Below are 20297 nucleotides of genomic sequence, written 5' to 3' on the forward strand. Positions count from 1 at the left end.
TTCCTGAAGGAAAAGGGGATTGAAGGGTTTAGTTAGAAGGGGTACTATACTGGACATTTTGTCTTAAATAAAGAATCACTTACAGGTCACTGACCTGGGGGGTCGCCGCGAGAGCGGACTGCTGGGCATGATGGACCTGTAGTCTGACTCGGCAGAGGCAATGCTTATGTTCTTAAAACATAAACTCCTTACCCAAGCTTTGTTATCTTGCCAGTTTATACTAAGAATAGAGACCAAGGCTATATGAAATATTTTTATTATGGGAATAGAAAAATATAATTCACAAGCCAGCAGTAAATAATAAACTAATCATTTGTTCACAATGTCTCTGAATACATATATATATCTCATTACATAATTATTACACAATAATCCCTAAGTAAATGAGTGAATATACTAATTCTTACACTAAATAATTCCTTATAATAATAATTCCTGATTAGCAGCAACTCTAAAAATAGCTTATCACCAAGAGTACTTCACTTCCTTGTCCCGTACCACAATAGAATTTTATCTAACCCCAGCTGATAAGATAGATAAATTCTCTTTTCTCACCATCCGATTAGGCCTTCGCATAGAATCAGAGAGAAGGGGAGTTGACTTCTACTCAGCATGGAAGATATGAATTCTCCGATCAGGAACCAAGTCCGTTAGTCACTGGAACAGCTGTAAATTATTACACATTAACAATCTCAACTACCCCATTCAATCAACAATGAAGGTTCTAGGAGTAATATTAGACCAAGGCCTAACAATGAAAGACCATATAGACTCCCTAATCAAAAGAGGATTTTTCACTCTCTGGAAACTTAGGTCCATTAAGGCGTACTTCCACACCTCGGCTTTCAGAATTCTAGTACAATCCCTAATACTAAGCCACCTGGATTATTGCAACATCACCCACCTGACAATCCCCCAGAAGCAAATGCAAAGACTACAACTGATACAAAACGCAGCAGTCAGGATGATCTTCGGGCTGAAGAAGTCCGACCACATAACCCCTTCCTACCAACTCCTACACTGGCTGCCGATGGGGGCACGCACGAAATTCAAGCTAGGATGTCTCTGCTTCAAGGTATTAAATGGTCTAGCCCCTAAATACATTACAGACCTCTTCTCATTCCCAACCAACAGACATGAAAGAAAAACACACCTGAAATTTGTCTCCCCACCGACTAGAGGGTGCAAATATAAGAGATACCACCAACAACTGCTATCGTATCAAGCAGCCTTATGGGGTAAAGACTTAGAAAAACTAATTGCACACACAAACAACTATGAAGAATTTAGGAAACACCTAAAAACTTACCTGTTCTCGAAATACCTAGGAAACGAACCAGGACATCAGCCCCTCCCGTAACTCCATCACATACCTGAACTTGTAAACTGTTAACCTAACTCCTAATCACTAACTATGAATACTACATTCAATTCATGGAACAGTTCTAATTCTTTGTAAGCAGCACGGCACTTCTTGGTCTTGCAGCATACAAACTGTTGTTACTATTATTAATGCCGGTATTATCAGATGTACACTGCTATACTCTTTAATTCGTTGTATGTACAGTCTCTCTTTATTGTATTTACAGTTACCCTTTATTGTAAACCGCCTAGAAGTCGCAAGATTACTGGCGGTATATAAAAATAAAGTTATTATTATTATTATTATTATTAAATTAGGTTGGCAGCATAGGTTTCCTTTATGTGATGGAATCTAGATCTGTATAAAGTCTGGTTTCTCTCTTTCAGGCAGAGAGTCATAGGTAACTTTTCAGGTTTTAATTATTATAGAAGGTGTGCAGAGAAACCTATGATAAGATGCAAGTTCACTCACACACTAACATAGACTAATCAATAATTAGGCACCTTATACTTGGTTCTTATCAGATGACCTCTCAGGACCAATCCAGAAACAGAACTTGAATGACACATAAGCAATATCAGCAACTCATTTCTTAGTATTGCAACGGAAAGTGAAACGACACAAAAATCCATACGAAAAAGGAGATTATCGCTGAAAAATAGCTGGAAAGCGATGACCACAAATGCTCGCAGTCTAAGCAACAAAGTTCATGATCTGTATTTTCAATGATGATACTAGGTTTACAAAAGAAAAGTTTGAGGAAACTAATAACCATTTCCTATACTTTTGTTTCATAGGCAATTAAGAAAGAACATATTACCCAGAAACAAGCAATATTTTTTTATCAACATGACAGTTTACTTTACTATTCTGTACTGTTCAACATCTGTTACTATGATGCTTAATTTTAGGCATCTGAAAGCTGCCTATTGTATGTGGTGCCTATTCTACAAAAGAAAATAAATTCTAGTATCATATTCAATCACAGATTATATACTGATATTCAATTTTATATAGTCAGGAAAAGGTACCTGTAAGGATTGATAGTTCAGGTCCCCCACAATGTATGGTGGTAGGGGTTATGTGAGAGGTGCCCTTACACACGCCAGGTCCCAGGTTCAGTTCCCTCACAGAAGATTCGCCAGGAGTAGAATCAAATAAGAAACACAGCCAGAGGTGATTGCATAAAGAATATATTATAGAATTAGGCTTACAGGAAAGCAATATTTATAAGCATTACAATTAATGAGAGAGCAAAGCAGTTTCCCTGCCTTACAGAGTTCAGAGGAAAAGAGAGACAGGGAGTCTGAAGTTCCTGGGAGATCAAGAGAGAGAGAGAGAAAGGGGATGGGGTGATGGTCTAAGTTTTGGGTTCCATAGATAAAGAGAAGGATAGACAGAGAGATAGACAGAGAAAGAGATCCATGTGTCTTGCAGAGAGGAAGCTTTTATAGCTTGGAATCTTATTCTGAATATAAAAACTTTTGAACTTCAATAGAAGTTAAATCTCCCCCTCCTTAGTAAACTTGTGCTAGACAGACGAATAATAGGCTGAACTCATATATGTATTTCCAGTATGTCTCTGACAATAGTTTCTGATTAACTTTAGTTATCTATGCACCTGGACCCATTGTCCTAAGCACCCTCTTAATCAGACATTAACACATTAACACCTTTTAGCTAATCATGATTTAATCAGGGCTACTTGAAACCATCTCCCTGCCATCAGGGTCTATCTGCATTCACATGCCAGAGTCAGAGTCAGATTGATATAATTTCCCATAGGCCTTTGCTGACATTAGTTATGCCAACTGAAAATGCTGATTGCTAGCAATAGCTATGCTGACATCTCCTATACTTTTTTATTTTTATTTTTATTCTTTGAAATGAAGGCAAGTTTGCGGTACCCTTCTATAAAAAGCCAGTCTGCATTTCACAGATGCCTCGCTTACCTCTAACAGTATAACAACACATCCCCTGTCCTGCAGAATCTCCAAGCTATGAAGATAAACAGTTCCCATTATGAGTTCAAACCTCTGTCTTAGGTTGTATAGTCCCCAGTAGGCTTTTATCTTACCCGTCGTTGAGCGAATGAACTTTCTCAGGAGGTTCAGGCATAAAGGTACAAAGATGTCATGAGAGAGTATGCAAGTATGGGATATGAGATAATATTATGTCTGACCCTGGTATGCAATGCAATATAGGCCATGCCAAATTAAAAACAAATTAGAACTAAATTAGCCAAATTAGCAAGTGTCAGAGAAGATACTGGAAATACATGTATAACTGCCTTAAAAGCTAGAAGGAACTTTGTATGATATGCGTTGTAAAGAAGTGTACATGTGTTTCATTTTACAGCAAAGGAAAATCATAACAATACATAGCAAAATTTGTTCAATAATTAAGATAATGATAGGGTGAAGTAAAACATTAAATACGTGGTTTGCAGTGGGTGAATACCCAAAGAAAAGTTCCCAAACTGAGACATGAGCATCTCGTAGCAAATTTTCTACAGTTTGTGCAATCTGTCCATTTTCAAAAGTGATAGTATGATTCACTTCTTTGGAGATTTTCTTAAGTTGTTCAATGTGGAGTTCAGTAAAGTTCAGCAGCTTGTGGAATGTCTCGTTCTCCATACCAAGAGGTAGTGGATGTACAGCATATGAAATAAAGTCTGGAATGTCCATAGCAGTAAATAAGTTGAACTGTACAGCAAAGCGTTCTTAGGAAGGTGGCTATCATGAATCCGTAGATCCAATGAACAGGAAACAGCGAACAGGAAACATTGTGTACAGCATGTGTGAGAAGGTAGAGAAGTCTTTGCATTCAGGGTGCAGGAAGATGAATTAGTCCAGCAGGAACCGACAGTCTCTTTAAACTTGTGAGATGCATACTTGGGATGAAATGATGTCTGCACAGGATCTGTGAATCACTGGAAACTGGTGGTGTTCACCCTTGGGATGAAATGATGTCTGTGCATACAGGGAGGGATACACAGGCTTGAAAAGAGTCCAGATATCATTCAGCAGCTGTACTCCAGTGTGATCCAAATAAGAGATAGAAAACGAGAGAGAACCCATGTTGCCTGTACTGAATGTGGCAACATGTGACAATATTAATGCATTTACTTGGTATAGTTATGGCAAAAGAGAGACAATGTTCAGGTACTTAAGGTTCTTAATCGGACATTCCAAAAAGATGTGTTTTTGTGTGCTGCATATAACTATTATGGCACTTTAGAGAGACCATAATTCTGTACCGAATGTATTTTAAAAATTTGTCAGAAATGTGTACTGAATGGATCATATCTAGTGAGCACCATGGAATAAACACTGTATAGAGTAAAACCTTTTCTTAAAACTATAACCCTAACCCTAACTAGGCTACATTTAGGATATGAAACAATAGGTAAAAAGAACATTGCGCAATTGGGCTAGTTAAAATAAATGGGGAAAAGAGCTCTAGAAATGGCCAATGTAATGTATCCTGGGGTACCCCTCAAACTAAAACAAATAGACAAAAGACAGACCACATGGCACAGACAAAACATAAAACACAAAGTTTTAGGCGTGAAGCTATTCTTCCATCTGTCAAGTGTGCAGGGCTGAATTTAACTCTGCAAATAAACACATTGTTATAGAAAAACACAGCAAAGATGAACACCTGAGTAGTACAAATAATGCATATCATAACCATCTCATATTAAAAAAAAGGCATAAAGCTAATGGCTCTATGGAGCATCTTTATCTCTGCAGTGATAAAGAGGATCCTTGGAATACATCAGAAATATCTTCGTGCCAAAACTGGTCTAGGATGGCTATGTATATATCCGAACTGCTGCTAAGAAAAAGAAAAAACATTTTAAATTGGCAGCATTCTCAAGGTCACTTAAAACAAACTTTGTCCATGTTCCATTCAGGCCAACCTTGACCACATGTCTGCCACCTGGGTCCCACTGCACTCAGAGGAATGGGCACTGCGGTGCAGAAGTCAGGTGCAGGCTAGATATGTCTTCTTTTGTCTGCACTGTCGTGTCCTGGCATTCAGAGGCAAGGGGCAAATTCCGAAAATCATTAGTCATGTCTAGGACAGAAAAAAATGCACATTTAGGGTTAAATTTCACAGTAATGTCAGAGTAAGAGGCTGCCACTGGTACTACAGGCTTTGAAATCTTAGTTAGGGCCTGAGAGTGTATAGTGAGCCTAACAGAGCCCTCTGGTTTAGCATCTGACCAAACTGGAGAGCCATATGCTAAAGAGATAGGTCCGATCAGACCCCTCTCCTCCATCTTAGGCACCAGTTCTGTTGCTGGAGGAAGTACTGGATGCTGTGTTTGTGGTTCAGGATCTTTGCCCTCAAACAAAATTTCTGTGTGCCTTTTCCCACAATCTTGTGCCCAAACTGAAAGATCTGCAGCCTCTGAGTGAGTTACACTACGATCATGCTGCTGCACTGGCATGCTACACTGTGTGGCTAACTGCACAGGAATAACCTCATGAACCAAAGGTTTAGAAGCATTTGGAATTCCTGTACCTAATGCAAGACCAGCCACCTCAACTATTTCTTTGCCTGTATTCTCACTCGTGCTGGCAGTAGTTTCTACAATGTCTTTCAGTTGTTCCTTTTGTGGGATAGCTGCACACTTTGAAGCTTTGTCATTTAGACCCTGAATCTCACAAATTTCCATATTTTTCTGATCTCCAGTAGGAGCCGCTCTATCTGTAAAACTGATTCTGGCCCCTGTATCAATTAAAGTTAATTTATCCTGACCCTCTATGGTAGTATTAACATTGGGGCAGCTGTAAGTGTCCAGTATCAAAGGTGCCACATACCTCAAGCTGAATACAGAGTCTGACTTCTTTCCCTTATCCTGCATCTCCAAAAATGAGTCCACAGGAAAGTGATAGGAGTCCAGCAGGGCTGCGAAGGTTTGAATGACCTTGGTATTTAGACACAGAAAGTCAGGACATCCCTATGTACTAGCACTGTTGGTCCTAGCTGTCAAATCACTTTTTACTCTGTCCAATTCTATCTGCATGGTATGTTTATCTTGTTCCCATTTCCTTTTCTCTTTTTCTAATTTTTCCTTTTGGTCTCTGAGTTCATGGAAGGGAATGTAAGTGGAGGAATTTCTGTAACTACCTCTGACATGACCTCTATTTCCTGTGTGTGGTGTTTTTTTGTATTGGGGTGCTCCCTCAGCATGCCACCTTCTAGCTTCAGATACTGAAATAATTTGAGCTGGCTGGGTCTTCCACACAGACCCAATCCTGAGCAGTAAAGTGTCAAAAGGGGTAGTTTTAGGGTCCTCCGAAAACAACAGAAGGTGTTTAGTCCCGGGGGATAATAATTCTAATAGAAATTCTTTATGTTCTCTCTGACCATAATCTGAAGAAATGGGTCAGTGTTCATTCTCTTTAAGTACAGCATGTATTACCCACACTCTATATGCAAACTGCTCTATGTATCACTTGGCAGGGGTGAAAGAGTTCTAAGTACCTACAGGGAGGTGCATCGAAATAGTTGTTGAATGCCCATCTTTACAAATTGGTATGGATGAACAAGAGATCCAAATTTATAATAATGTGGACCCAGGGCTAGGTGAATAAGCTTATCAAAATCTACAGTGTTCCTTTTGTATTTCTCAAGACCCCAGTGAATCAGTATGTCAGTAGCCCATTTGCACCATTCATTTATGTTAAAAGGCATAGGTCCCACTTTTTGTACTATTCTTTCAATGTCACTGTCCTTCATATGTCCCTGCAGCACTACAGTTACTGGAGCTGTGTCTCTTATAGGGGTACTATTGATATTGCTCTAGCCTGGTGGTGAATTTTCCTCATCTTCATTTGTCGGTTCTTCTTCCTGTTCTACATCTGTAGCTAGTTTAACTTTTTGCTGGCCTGCTACAAAAACGGTGTACTGTTTCTCTATAAACTGACTACATGGATTAGATGATGAAGGTGGCAATGGTGCAGATGGCAGAATCTGTGAGGAGACAGCATTAACCTGTCCCTATGAGGCACATTTTGACTTTAAATACTTTAATTCTGCCTTGGCCTCTTCTAATTGTTCATTCACAGCTAAAAATGAATTTGTAGCTTGAACAATTTGGGTTCTTAGCATGGATATATTAATTTGTGCCTCATCTAAGTCTTTGGACAGCTGATGGCACTGAGTGTTCAAGTCAGTATTTTTTTGTCTTAGACTACTAATTCCTCTACAGAAGCCTTGAATGAAAAGGCATTTTCATTTATTTGTTTTCTTTCTAAACTCCTGAGAATGAGTAACCATTTGTTTCTGAATCTCGTGCCATGTGTGTTCTGGAAAATTACCCTCATATGGACCTCCTTCTTGTCAAAATATTTCTGTACAATATCTGTGAGTTCTTGAAAATCAAAAGGGTTCATATTTGAGGCTGCAGTCTGCCTTGGTACGTGGGCCTTGCTCATCCCTGTCTGTATGTAGCTTTTGAGACGGAAATGCTATCACTGATGAAGGAGGGAGACTTTAGTTAATAGGTAGAAAAAATGAGGTAAAGCGTCTTAGGCAAGAGTCATTGGCATAAATAATACACTTATGCCCACACTTGCCCACACATTAAATGCAAAGGTTACTACCTGAAATTTACAGGAAGGAGTTTAGCAGGAAAAAATATAAGAAGTCTGTTAGAAGAGGAGAGATGCCAGCTGCCAGTTCCAGTCCAGTGTGCACTGGGCCTTTCACCAGGGCGGAGACTGACAAGAAATAGAAGTAAAAGCACAAAGGAAAAAACAAAAAGGAAAAGTTATTAGTAAAGATGTGGCGTGTCTTAATTGAGTAACTGTTTTAATTTTGGACCATGCTTTTCTTCAGAGCAGCTCAAATATTCTTACATGCAACACACTCTAGCAAGCCTATCATACAATGCAAACTGGCACAGGTAACACTACAAAGCCTTTTGATAGTAAAATCTCACCAAATATAAAACCCAAAATATTTCTGGAACTTTTCACAACTGTGTCATCCAGTCTAAAACAATTTAAGGATTCCAGAAGGTCTTTTGATTTCTATCTCACTCTGTCTATCAATCAAAAATACAAAGTCTATTGATAAGTAAAATCTCACCAAGTATAAAACCCCACAATATTACTGGAACTTTTCAACAGTGTGTCATCCAGTCTAAAGTACAATCAATCTAAGGGTTTTCCAAGGTCTTTTGATTTCTATCTCACTCTGTCTATACTGCACAAGGTCTTTTGAGTGGAAAATACCATCTCTCACCTTGTCTTATGCAGCCAAAATCCTGCCTATTGCATACAAGAGAAAAAAAAATTGAATTCTACTTACCCAGATGAAATCGTCAGGAAGGACCGAGACAAGCCCCCAAAATGTAATTATTGATAGTTCAGGTCCCCCACAATGTATGGTGGTAGGGGTTATGTGAGAGGCCCCCTTACACACGCCAGGTCCCAGGTTCAGTTCCCTCACAGAAGATTCACCAGGAGTAGAATCAAATAAGAAACACAGCCAGAGGTGATTGCATAAAGAATATATTATAGAAATAGGCTTACAGGAAAGCAATATTTATAAGCATTTCAATTAAGCATTACAATTAATGAGAGAGCAAAGCAGTTTCCCTGCCTTACAGAGTTCAGAGGAAAAGAGAGACAAAGAGTCTGAAGTTCCTGGGAGATCAAGAGAGAGAAAACGGGGGATGGGGTGATGGTCTAAGTTTCGAGTTCCATAGATAAAGAGAAGGATAGACAGAGAAAGAGATCCATGTGTCTTGCAGAGAGGAAGCTTTTATAGCTTGGAATCTTATTCTGAATATAGAAACTATTGAGCTTCAATAGAAGTTAAATCTCCTCCTCAGTAAACTTGTGCTAGACAGACGAATAATAGGCTGAAGTCATATATGTATTTCCAGTATGTCTCTGACAATAGTTTCTGATTAACTTTAGTTATCTGTGCACCTGGACTAGAGAGCTGCACGGGAAAGGGGACGACGGGAATCACGTGGGACCCGCCGGCATCCCGCGGGTTCCCCATTCGGATCACGGGGATCCCGTGGGGACACACCCTAGGTTCACGGGAATCCCATGGGGACGCCCCCTAGGGTCTCGGGGATCCAGTGGGGACGCCTCCAAGGGTAGCAGGGTTCCTGCGGGGCTGGATGTACTAAGTCACGCGGCTTTTCTCCCTACCTGCTTTGCTTGCAGCACAGAACCAAATGGAAGTCTTCCTGACATCAGCGCTGACGTCGGAGGGGAGGGAGGGCTTAAACAAAGCCCTCCCTCCCTCCGACGTCAGCGCTGACGTTAGGAAGACTTCCATTCGGCTCTGTGCTGCAGGCAGGGTAGGTAAGGAGTAGTCTCGCGGCTCGAGTGGCTACCAAGTGAGGGGGGCGGCTGTAAGAAGGAAATTTAGATTTGCGGTTAAGGGCAGGGAGGTTTGTCAGACCGGGGCTGTTGTCGGTCGGTCGGTTGGGGAAGCGCCTCAAAAGTAAAGGGACCTGGCCGGCTGTGCTGCACCCGGGGCGGGAGAGAAGGAGGTTGGAGAAGGACGCTGAAAGCACTGGGAAAGACAAAGGGGTGGAGAAGGATGTTGAAAGGCTATGGGGAAGACGGGGGGAAAGACACTGAAAGCATTTGTGGAAGACAGAAGGGAGAGAAGGACACTGACAGGACATGGGGAAGACGGGGGAGAGAAGGACGCTGAAAGCACATGGGGAAGAAAAGGGGTGGAGAAGGACGCTGAAAGGACATGGGGAAGACAGGGGGGTGGTGGAGAAGGAAGCTGAAAGGCCATGGGGAAGATGGGGGAGGGGGTGGAGAATGACACTGAAAGGCCATGGGGAAGACAGAGAGGGAGAAGGACATGGGGAAAACAGAGGGGGAGAAGGACACTGAAAGGACATGGGGAAGACAGAAGGGGGAGAAGGACGCAAACAGGACATGGGTAAGATGGGGGGGAGAAGGACGCTGAAAGGAAATGGGGAAGAGAGAGTGGGGAGAAGACGCTGGCAGGGAAGAAGACAGAGATGCCAGACTATGGGGGGAGTGGAGGGAAGAAGATGGGTGCCAGACCAATTTGGAAGGGGGGAGAAAGGGAGAGGCACAGTAACAGAGCAAATGGAAGACGCAGAAGGAAGAGAGACAGTGGATGGAAGGAACTGAATGAGAACATGAGGAAAGCAGAAACCAGGCAACAAAGGTAGGAAAATAATTCTATTTCTTTTTTTTTTTTTTTGCTTCAGGATAAAGTAGTATATTAGTTGTGTTGATAAAAATGTATAAACAAAAGAGGCTCTGGTAGAAACTCGTTTACAGAGTATGCATTCTTCCCAATTAATATTTCCAAATTAATAAAGTCTTTTTACTTATTTGTAAATGGGTTACTACCAGAGCCTTTAATTCAGTAGCATAATTAAATGAAAAAACTATTTCTGAAGTTTATAGGGACGGGCGGGGATGGTGGGGATTCCTCACGGGGATGGGCGGGGACAGAGGGGATTCCTCACGGGGAAGGGTGGAGACGGAGGGATTCCTCACAGGGACAGGTGGGGACGGGTGGGATTCCTCACGGGGACGGGTGGGGACAGGTGAGACTTTGGCGGGGACGGGTGGGATTTCTGTCTCTAACCTGGACCCATTGTCCTAAGCACCCTCTTAATCAGACATTAACACATTAACACCTTTTAGCCAATCATGATTTAATCAGGGCTACTTGAAACCGTCTCCCTGCCCTCAGGGTCTATCTGCATTCACATGCCAGAGTCTGATTGATATAATTTCCCATAGGCCTTTGCTGACATTAGTTATGCCAACTGAAAATGCTGATTGCTAGCAATAGCTATGCTGACAGTACCCACAAACATATGAACCATATTGCACTTCCTACTAACTTTAAAGTTAAAATTAAAAGAATAAATATCAGATCTTCAGAGGAAGGGAGATATTCAGCCCAAATGCTGGTGAAAGTATTTAATTTATTCTCTATACTCCACATGTTTCATATTCTGCAGTCACAGTAGTGGCACTATACATTTAAACTAAAAGGAATAATCTATTAAGATTGCGACTGAATATTGCAAAAATCAGCTTAATTTCTCATCCTACTCTTCTTCAGCCCTTGAGAATGATGAACATACAGCTGGCTTTGAATATTGGATGGACTGTGTACAAGTTGGAATGAAACTTTAGAACTTAAAAATTTCTGACATAATGCAAGAATTTATTTTTGGGCTCCTTTAACTAAGGTGCGCTAGAGTTTTTAGCACATGCTACATTCACGCTAACGCCACGCTATGTGCCAAAAACTAACACCAGCTCAATGGAGGCATTAGCATCCAGCGCTCGTGGCATTGCAGCGTGTGCTAAGCGTGTGCTAAAACTGTTAGTGCAGCTTAGTAAAAGGAGTCCTTAGATTTCCTTTAACATTTAGGGAAGTTGAAGTCAATTCATTTTTTTGTGATATACTTCCTATTGTTTCTTTCAGGCCTCAATAGAATAATGTAGCACTTTGGAATAAAGATACACCCCAGTATCCCAGAACCAGAGGTCAGGATAGCAAATATCTCCACTGCTACCATATACTTGCCCCTGGTGCTCAGGTATGTAGGGATGAAAGACACCCAGACACTGCAAAATACCAGCATGCTGAAGGTGATGTGTTTGGCTTCATTGAAACTGCCAGGCAGATTTCTTGCTAGAAAAGCCACAATAAAGCTGATACCAGCCAGAAATCCCAGGTAACCCAAAACACAGTAAAATGCAATTGCCGACCCTTCATTGCATTCAATTTGAATTGTTCCATCTTCTCCTTCCATGTTAAGATATGGGAATGGAGGAGCAGCTCCCAACCAGATGAGGCAAAGGAAAACTTGAAGAAGGGAACAGGAAAGGACTATAGAGTATGAGACCCTGGAACCCATCCATTTCCGGAGCTTGCTTCCAGGTTTGGTGCTCTGGAAAGCCATAACCACAGTGATTGTTTTTGCCAGGACAGACGAGAGAGAGATGGAGAAAGTTATTCCAAAGGCAGCTTGTCGGAGAACACAAGTCACTTTATCAGGACGGCCTATGAATATCAATGAGCAGAGGAAGCAGAGCATGAGGGAGACTAGAAGAATGTAACTTAGGTTCTTGTTGTTGGATTTAACAATAGGAGTAGCCTGGTAATAAATGAAGATTCTCAGAGTGACAGCAGTGATGAAGAAAAAGAAAATGCTGATAAGTGTCAAAATGATTCCCCAAGGTTCTTCATGTGAAAGGAAGCTTATTATTTTTGGGACACAGGCATCTCTATTTTCATTGGGCCACTGGTCCTCTGGGCAACTTATACAGTCATCCATATCTGAGAAGAAATATAATTTTATTAGCATCTGAAAAATGACCTCAGTTTTCAAGAATGGCTAAATATTGCTCTAAATTTTAAAGATGTGAAGGTTGAAATTCAGCTGGTGGTGCTTAGCATTTTCCTAAACATGGATGACTTTATATCCATAAATTCAATGTCGGCCATGTCACTAGCCAAAGTAAGTCAGAGAATTGCTTAACAGTGCGCATAGGGTTCATGAACCATGCACTTTTAAGAGTGTTTTTGGGGACATCTTTGCACTGGGGAAGTAAAATACTTGCAAAAAATGGAATGTCCAAATTTGTACCTAATTTCCCTCCCTTTTTTAAAATCATAAAGAATGGGCAAAGTTTGCAAGAATTTTATTGATTATAAGCCCATTAAATTACATTTAGAAAAAAAAACCTCACATATAACTTAAGAAATGTCAGAGGGGTTTTCACAGAGATGGAACATAGATAGACCATAGACAGGGATTACATTTAAGCTCACGGGTTTCAGAATATTGTATGTTTGATGCATAAATATCACATGTACATACTAACATTTATGTGGCCCATAGACTAGAGTTACCCAATGGCTTCAGTGAAAAGAGGATGGAATGAGACATCTGGGTTTTACTTTTATTGAAAGCAATGGAAGTAAAACCTGGATGTCTTAATCCATCCTTTTTTTTTCTGAAGCCATATGGTAACAGTACCATAGACCTGCTTAATTTTAGTTCCTAAATGGTGGTACACTGTTATTGAATTGCCTGCTATGTGTTTTTGCAGATTAATTGCTGATATTTGTTACTTTAAAAGAATAGCATTACCGTTACACTAAGGTGTCCTTTTATCAAGCTGCGGTAGGGGTTTAACGCATTGAGCAGGCGTTAGTTTTTTAGTCAGCTGCGGGGGTTAGCACATGATGAAATATCCGACTCGCTAACTCCATTAGCGCACTTGATAAAAGGACCCCTAAATTGAGCATGTTCTTTGTGCTAAAAAGTGTAGGAGGCTTAGTGTGTTATACTATACTATGCTTTGGTCTTATATCTCACCAAATCCTCCTAAAATAGATTTCTAAAGATGCAGAATTTTATTTTTCAGCCTGAGAACAGTGTAGAAAAAGACAGACCAGCAGTTTGGAATAAGGAGAAGCAGCTTGTTTTTATGGTTAATAGTTTGCTGGAATCTGGCGGAGAATTGCTCTAAGTTGCTGGCTACCTTTATACATATAGCTCTGGGTATCAGTGTCCCAGTCCCTGAATATACTGGTAAAGGGGGATTTCTATTTGTTCTTTTTCCCCTCTTTTTCCCTGATAGTGTCCTTCTGGCCTGCCTCCTGTGCACATAACTATCTATAGGGTACCACAGGAGGCCAGGGGTTACATTTAAAAAAAATAAGGGCCCCCAATCCCCTCCTACCCTCCCAATGACATCTTCTTTCCCTCCAGTATCTTTAAGAAGCTTATCATCTTGATGCTTCTGATCACTATGAATAGGACAGCGTATGAGATTGATCACAGTTTTTTTTTAATTCAAATATCACATAAATAAAATTCTATAGATTAGTGACTCTCATGGTAAACTAAGCTACAATAAAAGGCCAGTATCTTACGGGTCCCATGGCAACAAGAGGGCATCCGCTCAAACTCAAGGGTGGAAGATTTCAAGGTAACATCAGGAAGTATTTCTACAATGAAAGGGTGGTTGATCATTGGAATGGCCTTCCACGTCAGGTAGTTGAAGCCAGCAACATGCTCGACTTCAAGAAACGATGGGATAAACATGTGGGTTCACTTCGGGGTGTTGCTTAGGGGGAGTGTTCTTTTAAGGGGAGGGTTCTTTTGAGTGGGCAGACGTGTTGGGCTGACGGCCCTTTTCTGTCGTTATACTCTATGGAGCTCATAATCAAAAGAAAAAACATCTAAAAAATGGCCTAAATGGCTACTTGGACGATCAAAAACCCTGATCGTCCAAGTAATAATAATAATTACTTTATTCTTATATATCGCCAACAAATTTGCGACTTCTAGGCGGTTTACAACAAAGAATATTGCAATGTACATCTGATAGTAACAGCATTAATGATAATAACAACAGTTATGTACTGTGGGGTCATGAAGTACCTTGCGGTTTGCACAGGGTTGGAAGTTAGTGATTGGGGTTAACAGTTTACAAGAAAAGATTTGGGGAGTGCTTGCGAAGGGGGTTATTGTCCTTGTTCGTTGCCTAGGTATTTTGTGAACAGGTATGTTTTCAGGTGTTTCCTGAATTCTCCATAGTTGTTTGTGTTTGTAATTAGTTTGTCTAAGTCTTTGCCCCATAAGGCTGCTTGATAGGATAGAAGTTGTTGATGGTATCTCTTATATTTGCATCCTCTGGCTGGTGGGGAGACGAATTTCAGGTGTAATCTTCTCTCATGTCTGTTGGTTGGGTATGAGAAGAGGTCTGTTATGTATTTAGGGGCTAGTCCTGATAGTACTTTGAAGCATAGACATCCCAGCTTGAACTTCGTGCGTGCCTCCATTGGTAGCCAGTGCAGGAGTCGGTAGGAAGGGGTTATATGATCGGACTTCTTCAGCCCGAAAATCAGCCTGACTGCTGCATTTTGTATCAGTTGTAGTCTCTGGATTTGCTTCTGGGAAATTGCCAGGTGGGTGATGTTACAATAATCAAGGTGGCTTAATATTAGGGATTGTACCAGTATTCTGAATGCTGAAGCGTCGAAGTATGCTCTTATGGACCTAAGTTTCCAGAGAGTGAAGAACCCTTTTTTGACTAGGGAGTCCACATGGTCTTTCATAGTTAGACCTTGGTCTAGTATTACCCCTAGAACCTTCATTGTTGGTTGGATGGGGTAGTTAAGATTGTTTATGCGTAATGATTTTGTCGTGATATTTGAGAGTGGCAAGGCTATAAAGAATTTAGTTTTATCTGAATTGAGTTTCAGTTTAAATTCTGAGGTCCATTGTTCCATCAGGTTTAGTGCTTGTGTTGCTGTGGGGGTGATATCGGAGGGGGGAGTATTGAATGGGATAATGATTGTGAAGTCATCCGCATAGCTGAATACTTTTATACCCTGTTGGGCCAGCTGCATGCCTAGTGAAGATATATAGATGTTGAAGAGTAGTGGGGATAGTGGGGACCCCTGTGGAATGCCTGATGGGTTTCTCCATGTTTTAGAGAGGCTGCAGTTGAAGCGTACTTGATAGGTGCGGGATGTGAGGAATCCCCGGAACCAGTCAAGTACTTCACCTCCGATGCCGATTGCATCTAGACATTGTAGCAATTTTTTGTGGTCCACCAGGTCAAAGGCCGAGCTCATGTCAAATTGCATGATTAAGGCATTATGTCCCTTGCTGAGTAAGTTGCGTGAGTATTCTAGGGTTGCTGCGATCACCGTCTCTGTGCTAAACAGAGGTCTGAAGCCAGACTGGGTTTCATGTAGTAGCGAGAACTGATCAAGGTAGTCCATCAATTGGGTGTGTACTAAACCTTACATTATTTTTACGAAGAATGGAATGGATGCTACCGGTCTATAGTTAGTTACTAATGATAGGGATTGTTTATTATTTTTTGGAATTGGGGTGATTATAATGTGACCGTTTTTCGTTAGGAATTTTCCGTTTTTGAAGTTATTGGTCATATTATTCCACAGTGTTAGTTTAAAGTCTAATGGCGCTGCTTTCATAATATTGGGGGGACAGGGATCAAGGGTGCAGTTTGATTTAGTATATTTGTTGTAGAGTTTTATGAAGTTGCTCCATTCTATGTCCTTAAAGGAGTTCCAGAACATATCCGCTGGTATTTCATTTGCATGTATGTTGGTTATTTGATTTCCATATGTGTTGTTTGTTGGGCAGTTGTTTCTTAGGTTCACAATTTTTGAGTTAAAGTGATGTGCTAGATCATCTGCTGTTGGAAGTTTTGTGTCGTGTTTGGATTGGATGTGGCGTGTGGTATCAAATAAATTTTTAACCAAGTTGAACAATTCGTGTGTGTTGATTCTTTTTGAGCTCGTGTCGGATGTATGTATTTTGGATGAGTAGAATGTTTTTCTTTTTTCTTTTATCAGTTGTTTGTAGTCCTTTATGTTTGATTTCCAATTTTTCCGGTCTGATATTTCTCCTGTTTTATTCCAGATCCTTTCTAGTCTTCTTACCGACTGTTTCATTTTTAATAGGTCAGAGTCGAACCAGTTATTGTATTTGTTTGAGTGGTTTGTTCTGTTTCGTTTAGGAGCTATTTTGTTTAGGATGGATGTGCTAGTTTTCGTCCATTGTTCCCAGAATTCATCCCCTTCGTTTATCTCCTCGCACGATTCGTAATGCGCCCAGTATTCCTCTGGGTTTATGTGTCCCCTTGTGAGATGTTCTTTTTTTATTATCTTTGGGTGAGTTTTTTCTTTTGGTTGGTTCCAGATTAGGTTGAAGTAGTAGGTGAAATGATCGGACCAGATGTCGTGGTGCCAGATACCGTCGGATATAGAAATAGTGGGGTTTAGAATTTCTTTTGAGGACATGGCTAATAAGTCTAACTGATGGCCTTTTTCATGAGTTTGTGTGGATGAAGGGAGATTGTAGTTGAGTGAGGATAGGAAGTTTTTGAAATCTTTTGTGTCAGGATTGTCCTCGTTCTCTAAGTGTAAGTTTGCGTATCCTACTATAATATTGTAGGGCGGGGTGATTGAGTTATGTAGAATGAATTCGTAGAAGTCTTCTCTGGCCTTTGACCAACATTTTGGCAGGACATAAAATAGAATGCAGGTGAGGTATTCTTCTAGATCCTTGTTACTAATTTTGCATGCTAGTGTTTCTAATTGGTTGGTTGTATTGGAATCTACTAATTTGAGTTCGAATTCTTCCTTGAGGATGACTGCCAATCCTCCCCCTCTTTTGTCTTCACGGTTTAACATGAGAATTTTATAGTTATTTGGTATTAGGTCGTTTAGTATTGGATCCTCTTCAGATAGTAGCCATGTTTCCGTTAGAAAGAGGCAGGCTAACTTCTTGTTGATGATCCAATCTTTGATTAGGAAAGCTTTGTTTCTTACTGATCTAGTGTTGAGGTAAGCGCATGGAACAGTGGTAGTTGGGATGGGTATGATGGGTGTAGTGATTTTGATGGGTTTTAATTCCCTTGTTCTTTTTTTGAAGGTACGGTGAGGTCTAGTGTTACTTGTGAATATTTTAATATGATTTACTTTTTCTTCCTGTAGGTAAGTTAGGTGCCTGATGGTTGTGTCTGGGTATTGAGTGGAGTGAAGTTTTGGGTGGAGTGATATAATGTTCCCAACGTTATTGCTTAATAAATAGATCAGTAGGGTCAGTAAAAGCTTCATGTTTGCTGGTTTTGTTGTCGCTGGGCCCTTTTCAATTGTGTGTCCTCCGGCTGGATCGGGGGGGGGGGCGGAGCAGGGCTCCCACACCGGTCCCAATCTGGCTGGCTTGTGTCGGGTGAAGGCGCTGGGCCCTTTTCAATTGTGTGTCCTCCGGCTGGATCGGGGGGGGGGCGGAGCAGGGCTCCCACGCCGGTCCCGATCTGGCTGGCTTGTGTCAGGTGAGGGCGCTAGGCCCTTTTCAGTTGTGTGTCCTCCGGCTGGATCGGGGGGGGGGGCGGAGCAGGGCTCCCACGCCGGTCCCGATCTGGCTGGCTTGTGTCGGGTGAGGGCGCTGGGCCCTTTTCAATTGTGTGTCCTCCAGCTGGATCGGGGGGGGGGGGGCGGAGCAGGGCTCCCACGCCGGTCCCGATCTGGCTGGCTTGTGTCGGGTGAAGGCGCTGGGCCCTTTTCAATTGTGTGTCCTCCGGCTGGATCGGGGGGGCGGAGCAGGGCTCCCACGCCGGTCCCGGTCTGGCTGGCTTGTGTCAGGTGAGGGCGCTAGGCCCTTTTCAGTTGTGTGTCCTCCAGCTGGATCGGGGGGGGCGGAACAGGGCTCCCACGCCGGTCCCGATCTGGCTGGCTTGTGTCGGGTGAGGGCGCTGGGCCCTTTTCAATTGTGTGTCCTCCGGCTGGATCGGGGGGGGGGGGGCGGAGCAGGGCTCCCACGCCGGTCCCGATCTGGCTGGCTTGTGTCGGGTGAGGGCGCTGGGCCCTTTTCAATTGTGTGTCCTCCAGCTGGATCGGGGGGGGCGGAGCAGGGCTCCCACGCCGGTCCCGATCTGGCTGGCTTGTGTCGGGTGAGGGCGCTGGGTCCTTTTCAAATGTGTATCCTCCGGCTGGATCGGGGGGGGGCGGAGCAGGGCTCCCACGCCGGTCCCGATTTGGTTGGCTTGTGTCGGGTGAGGGCGCTGGGCCCTTTTCAAATGTGTGTCCTCCGGCTGGATCGGGGGGGGGGGTGGAGCAGGGCTCCCACGCCGGTCCCGATCTGGCTGGCTTGTGTCGGCTTGTACCCATTATCAAAGCTGGTTTTAGACGTATCTAAAACCAGCTTAGGCCTTTCCCCTGCCTCTAAACGCACAGAGAGAAAAAAGGCATTTTTAGAGGAGGGGAAAGGGTGGGCAGTGGGCGGGAGGTGGGACGACCTAGACCTAGGTGTGCAGCAGGTATAACCAAAACTTTAGGCAGGTTGCCTAGTCGGCACATATATGTTTTGACTTAGACCAAGTCAAAACAGGTATATGTGCCGAAAAGGGGCTGCTGAGCTGATCATGGCTGGCGTGATCAGTTCAGTGGCACGGCAACCTATCCCCCACCACAACCATCGTGGCAGGAGAGATGCCTCATCTCCCATACAACGATGCGATCACCCCTCTATCCGAACTGTCTTGACTTGTGGCAAGAGAGATGCCCAATCTCTCCTGCCACGGGTTGTGGCAGTTCAGGTAGAGGAGTGATCGCATCGTGGCAGAGGAGATGGCCAATCTCTCCTGCCGCAATACATCACCCCCCCCCCACACACACACACACTATCAGGGCAGGATGGAGCCCAAGCCCTCCTGCCCCGTGGCCCCCCGAACCTCCAATTATGTTTGGGGCAGGAGGGGGCCCAAGCCATACTGCCCCGTGGCCCCCCCCCCCCGATTATGTTCAGTGCAGGAGGGAGCTCAAGCCCTCCTGCCCCGTGATCTCTAATCCTCCCCAAGTCCGATGGGGCCAGGAGGGAGCCCAAGCCCTCCTGGCCACATGACCCCCACCCCCTACAAGATCGGGCAGGAGGGAGCTCAACCCCTCCTGCCCAGGTGGACCCCCACTCCCACTAAAATACAAACAGGAGAGATCCCAGGCCCTCCTGCCCTCGAATCACCTTTCCCACGACTGCACCCTCCCAAATCCAACCCTCCATACCTTATCAACGTTGGCCAGATGGACGGGTGCCAAGCCGGATTGGCCCAGGTGGCTTAAAACACGCCCACAGGTGGGGCCCGAAGCATCTGGCCAACCAGAATAGGCCCGGAAGTATTAGGCTCCTCCTGTGGGTGGGGCCTTAGGCACATGGGCCCAACCTGACCTATGTTTCTATATACTATACCTTTAAAATTATTCTCCCAAAAATCCATTAGCTGTCGGGCCCCTAGTGTACACTTAAGCTTGGGTACCTCCACTATATACTTCTGGATCTGAATAATCTACTGGATTCTTCTAAGTAACCAAGCCCAACCACTATTGG

The 20297-nt window shown here is 42.9% G+C and overlaps 1 protein-coding gene across 1 annotated transcript in view; it reads right to left on the reverse strand.

Moving 5' to 3' along the window:
* Positions 1 to 11804: 11804 nt before the first annotated feature.
* The window catches only part of LOC117346314 (vomeronasal type-2 receptor 26-like), a 43890-nt gene continuing 35397 nt past the window's right edge, over positions 11805 to 20297 (reverse strand). Inside the window, exon 7 of the mRNA XM_033915712.1 lies at positions 11805 to 12700. Coding sequence (XP_033771603.1) covers positions 11805 to 12700 — 896 coding nt within the window. The remainder of the gene's footprint in view (positions 12701 to 20297) is intronic.

The sequence above is a fragment of the Geotrypetes seraphini genome, chromosome 12 (genome assembly GCF_902459505.1).
Source record: "Geotrypetes seraphini chromosome 12, aGeoSer1.1, whole genome shotgun sequence".
In the NCBI taxonomy this organism is placed as follows: domain Eukaryota; kingdom Metazoa; phylum Chordata; class Amphibia; order Gymnophiona; family Dermophiidae; genus Geotrypetes; species Geotrypetes seraphini.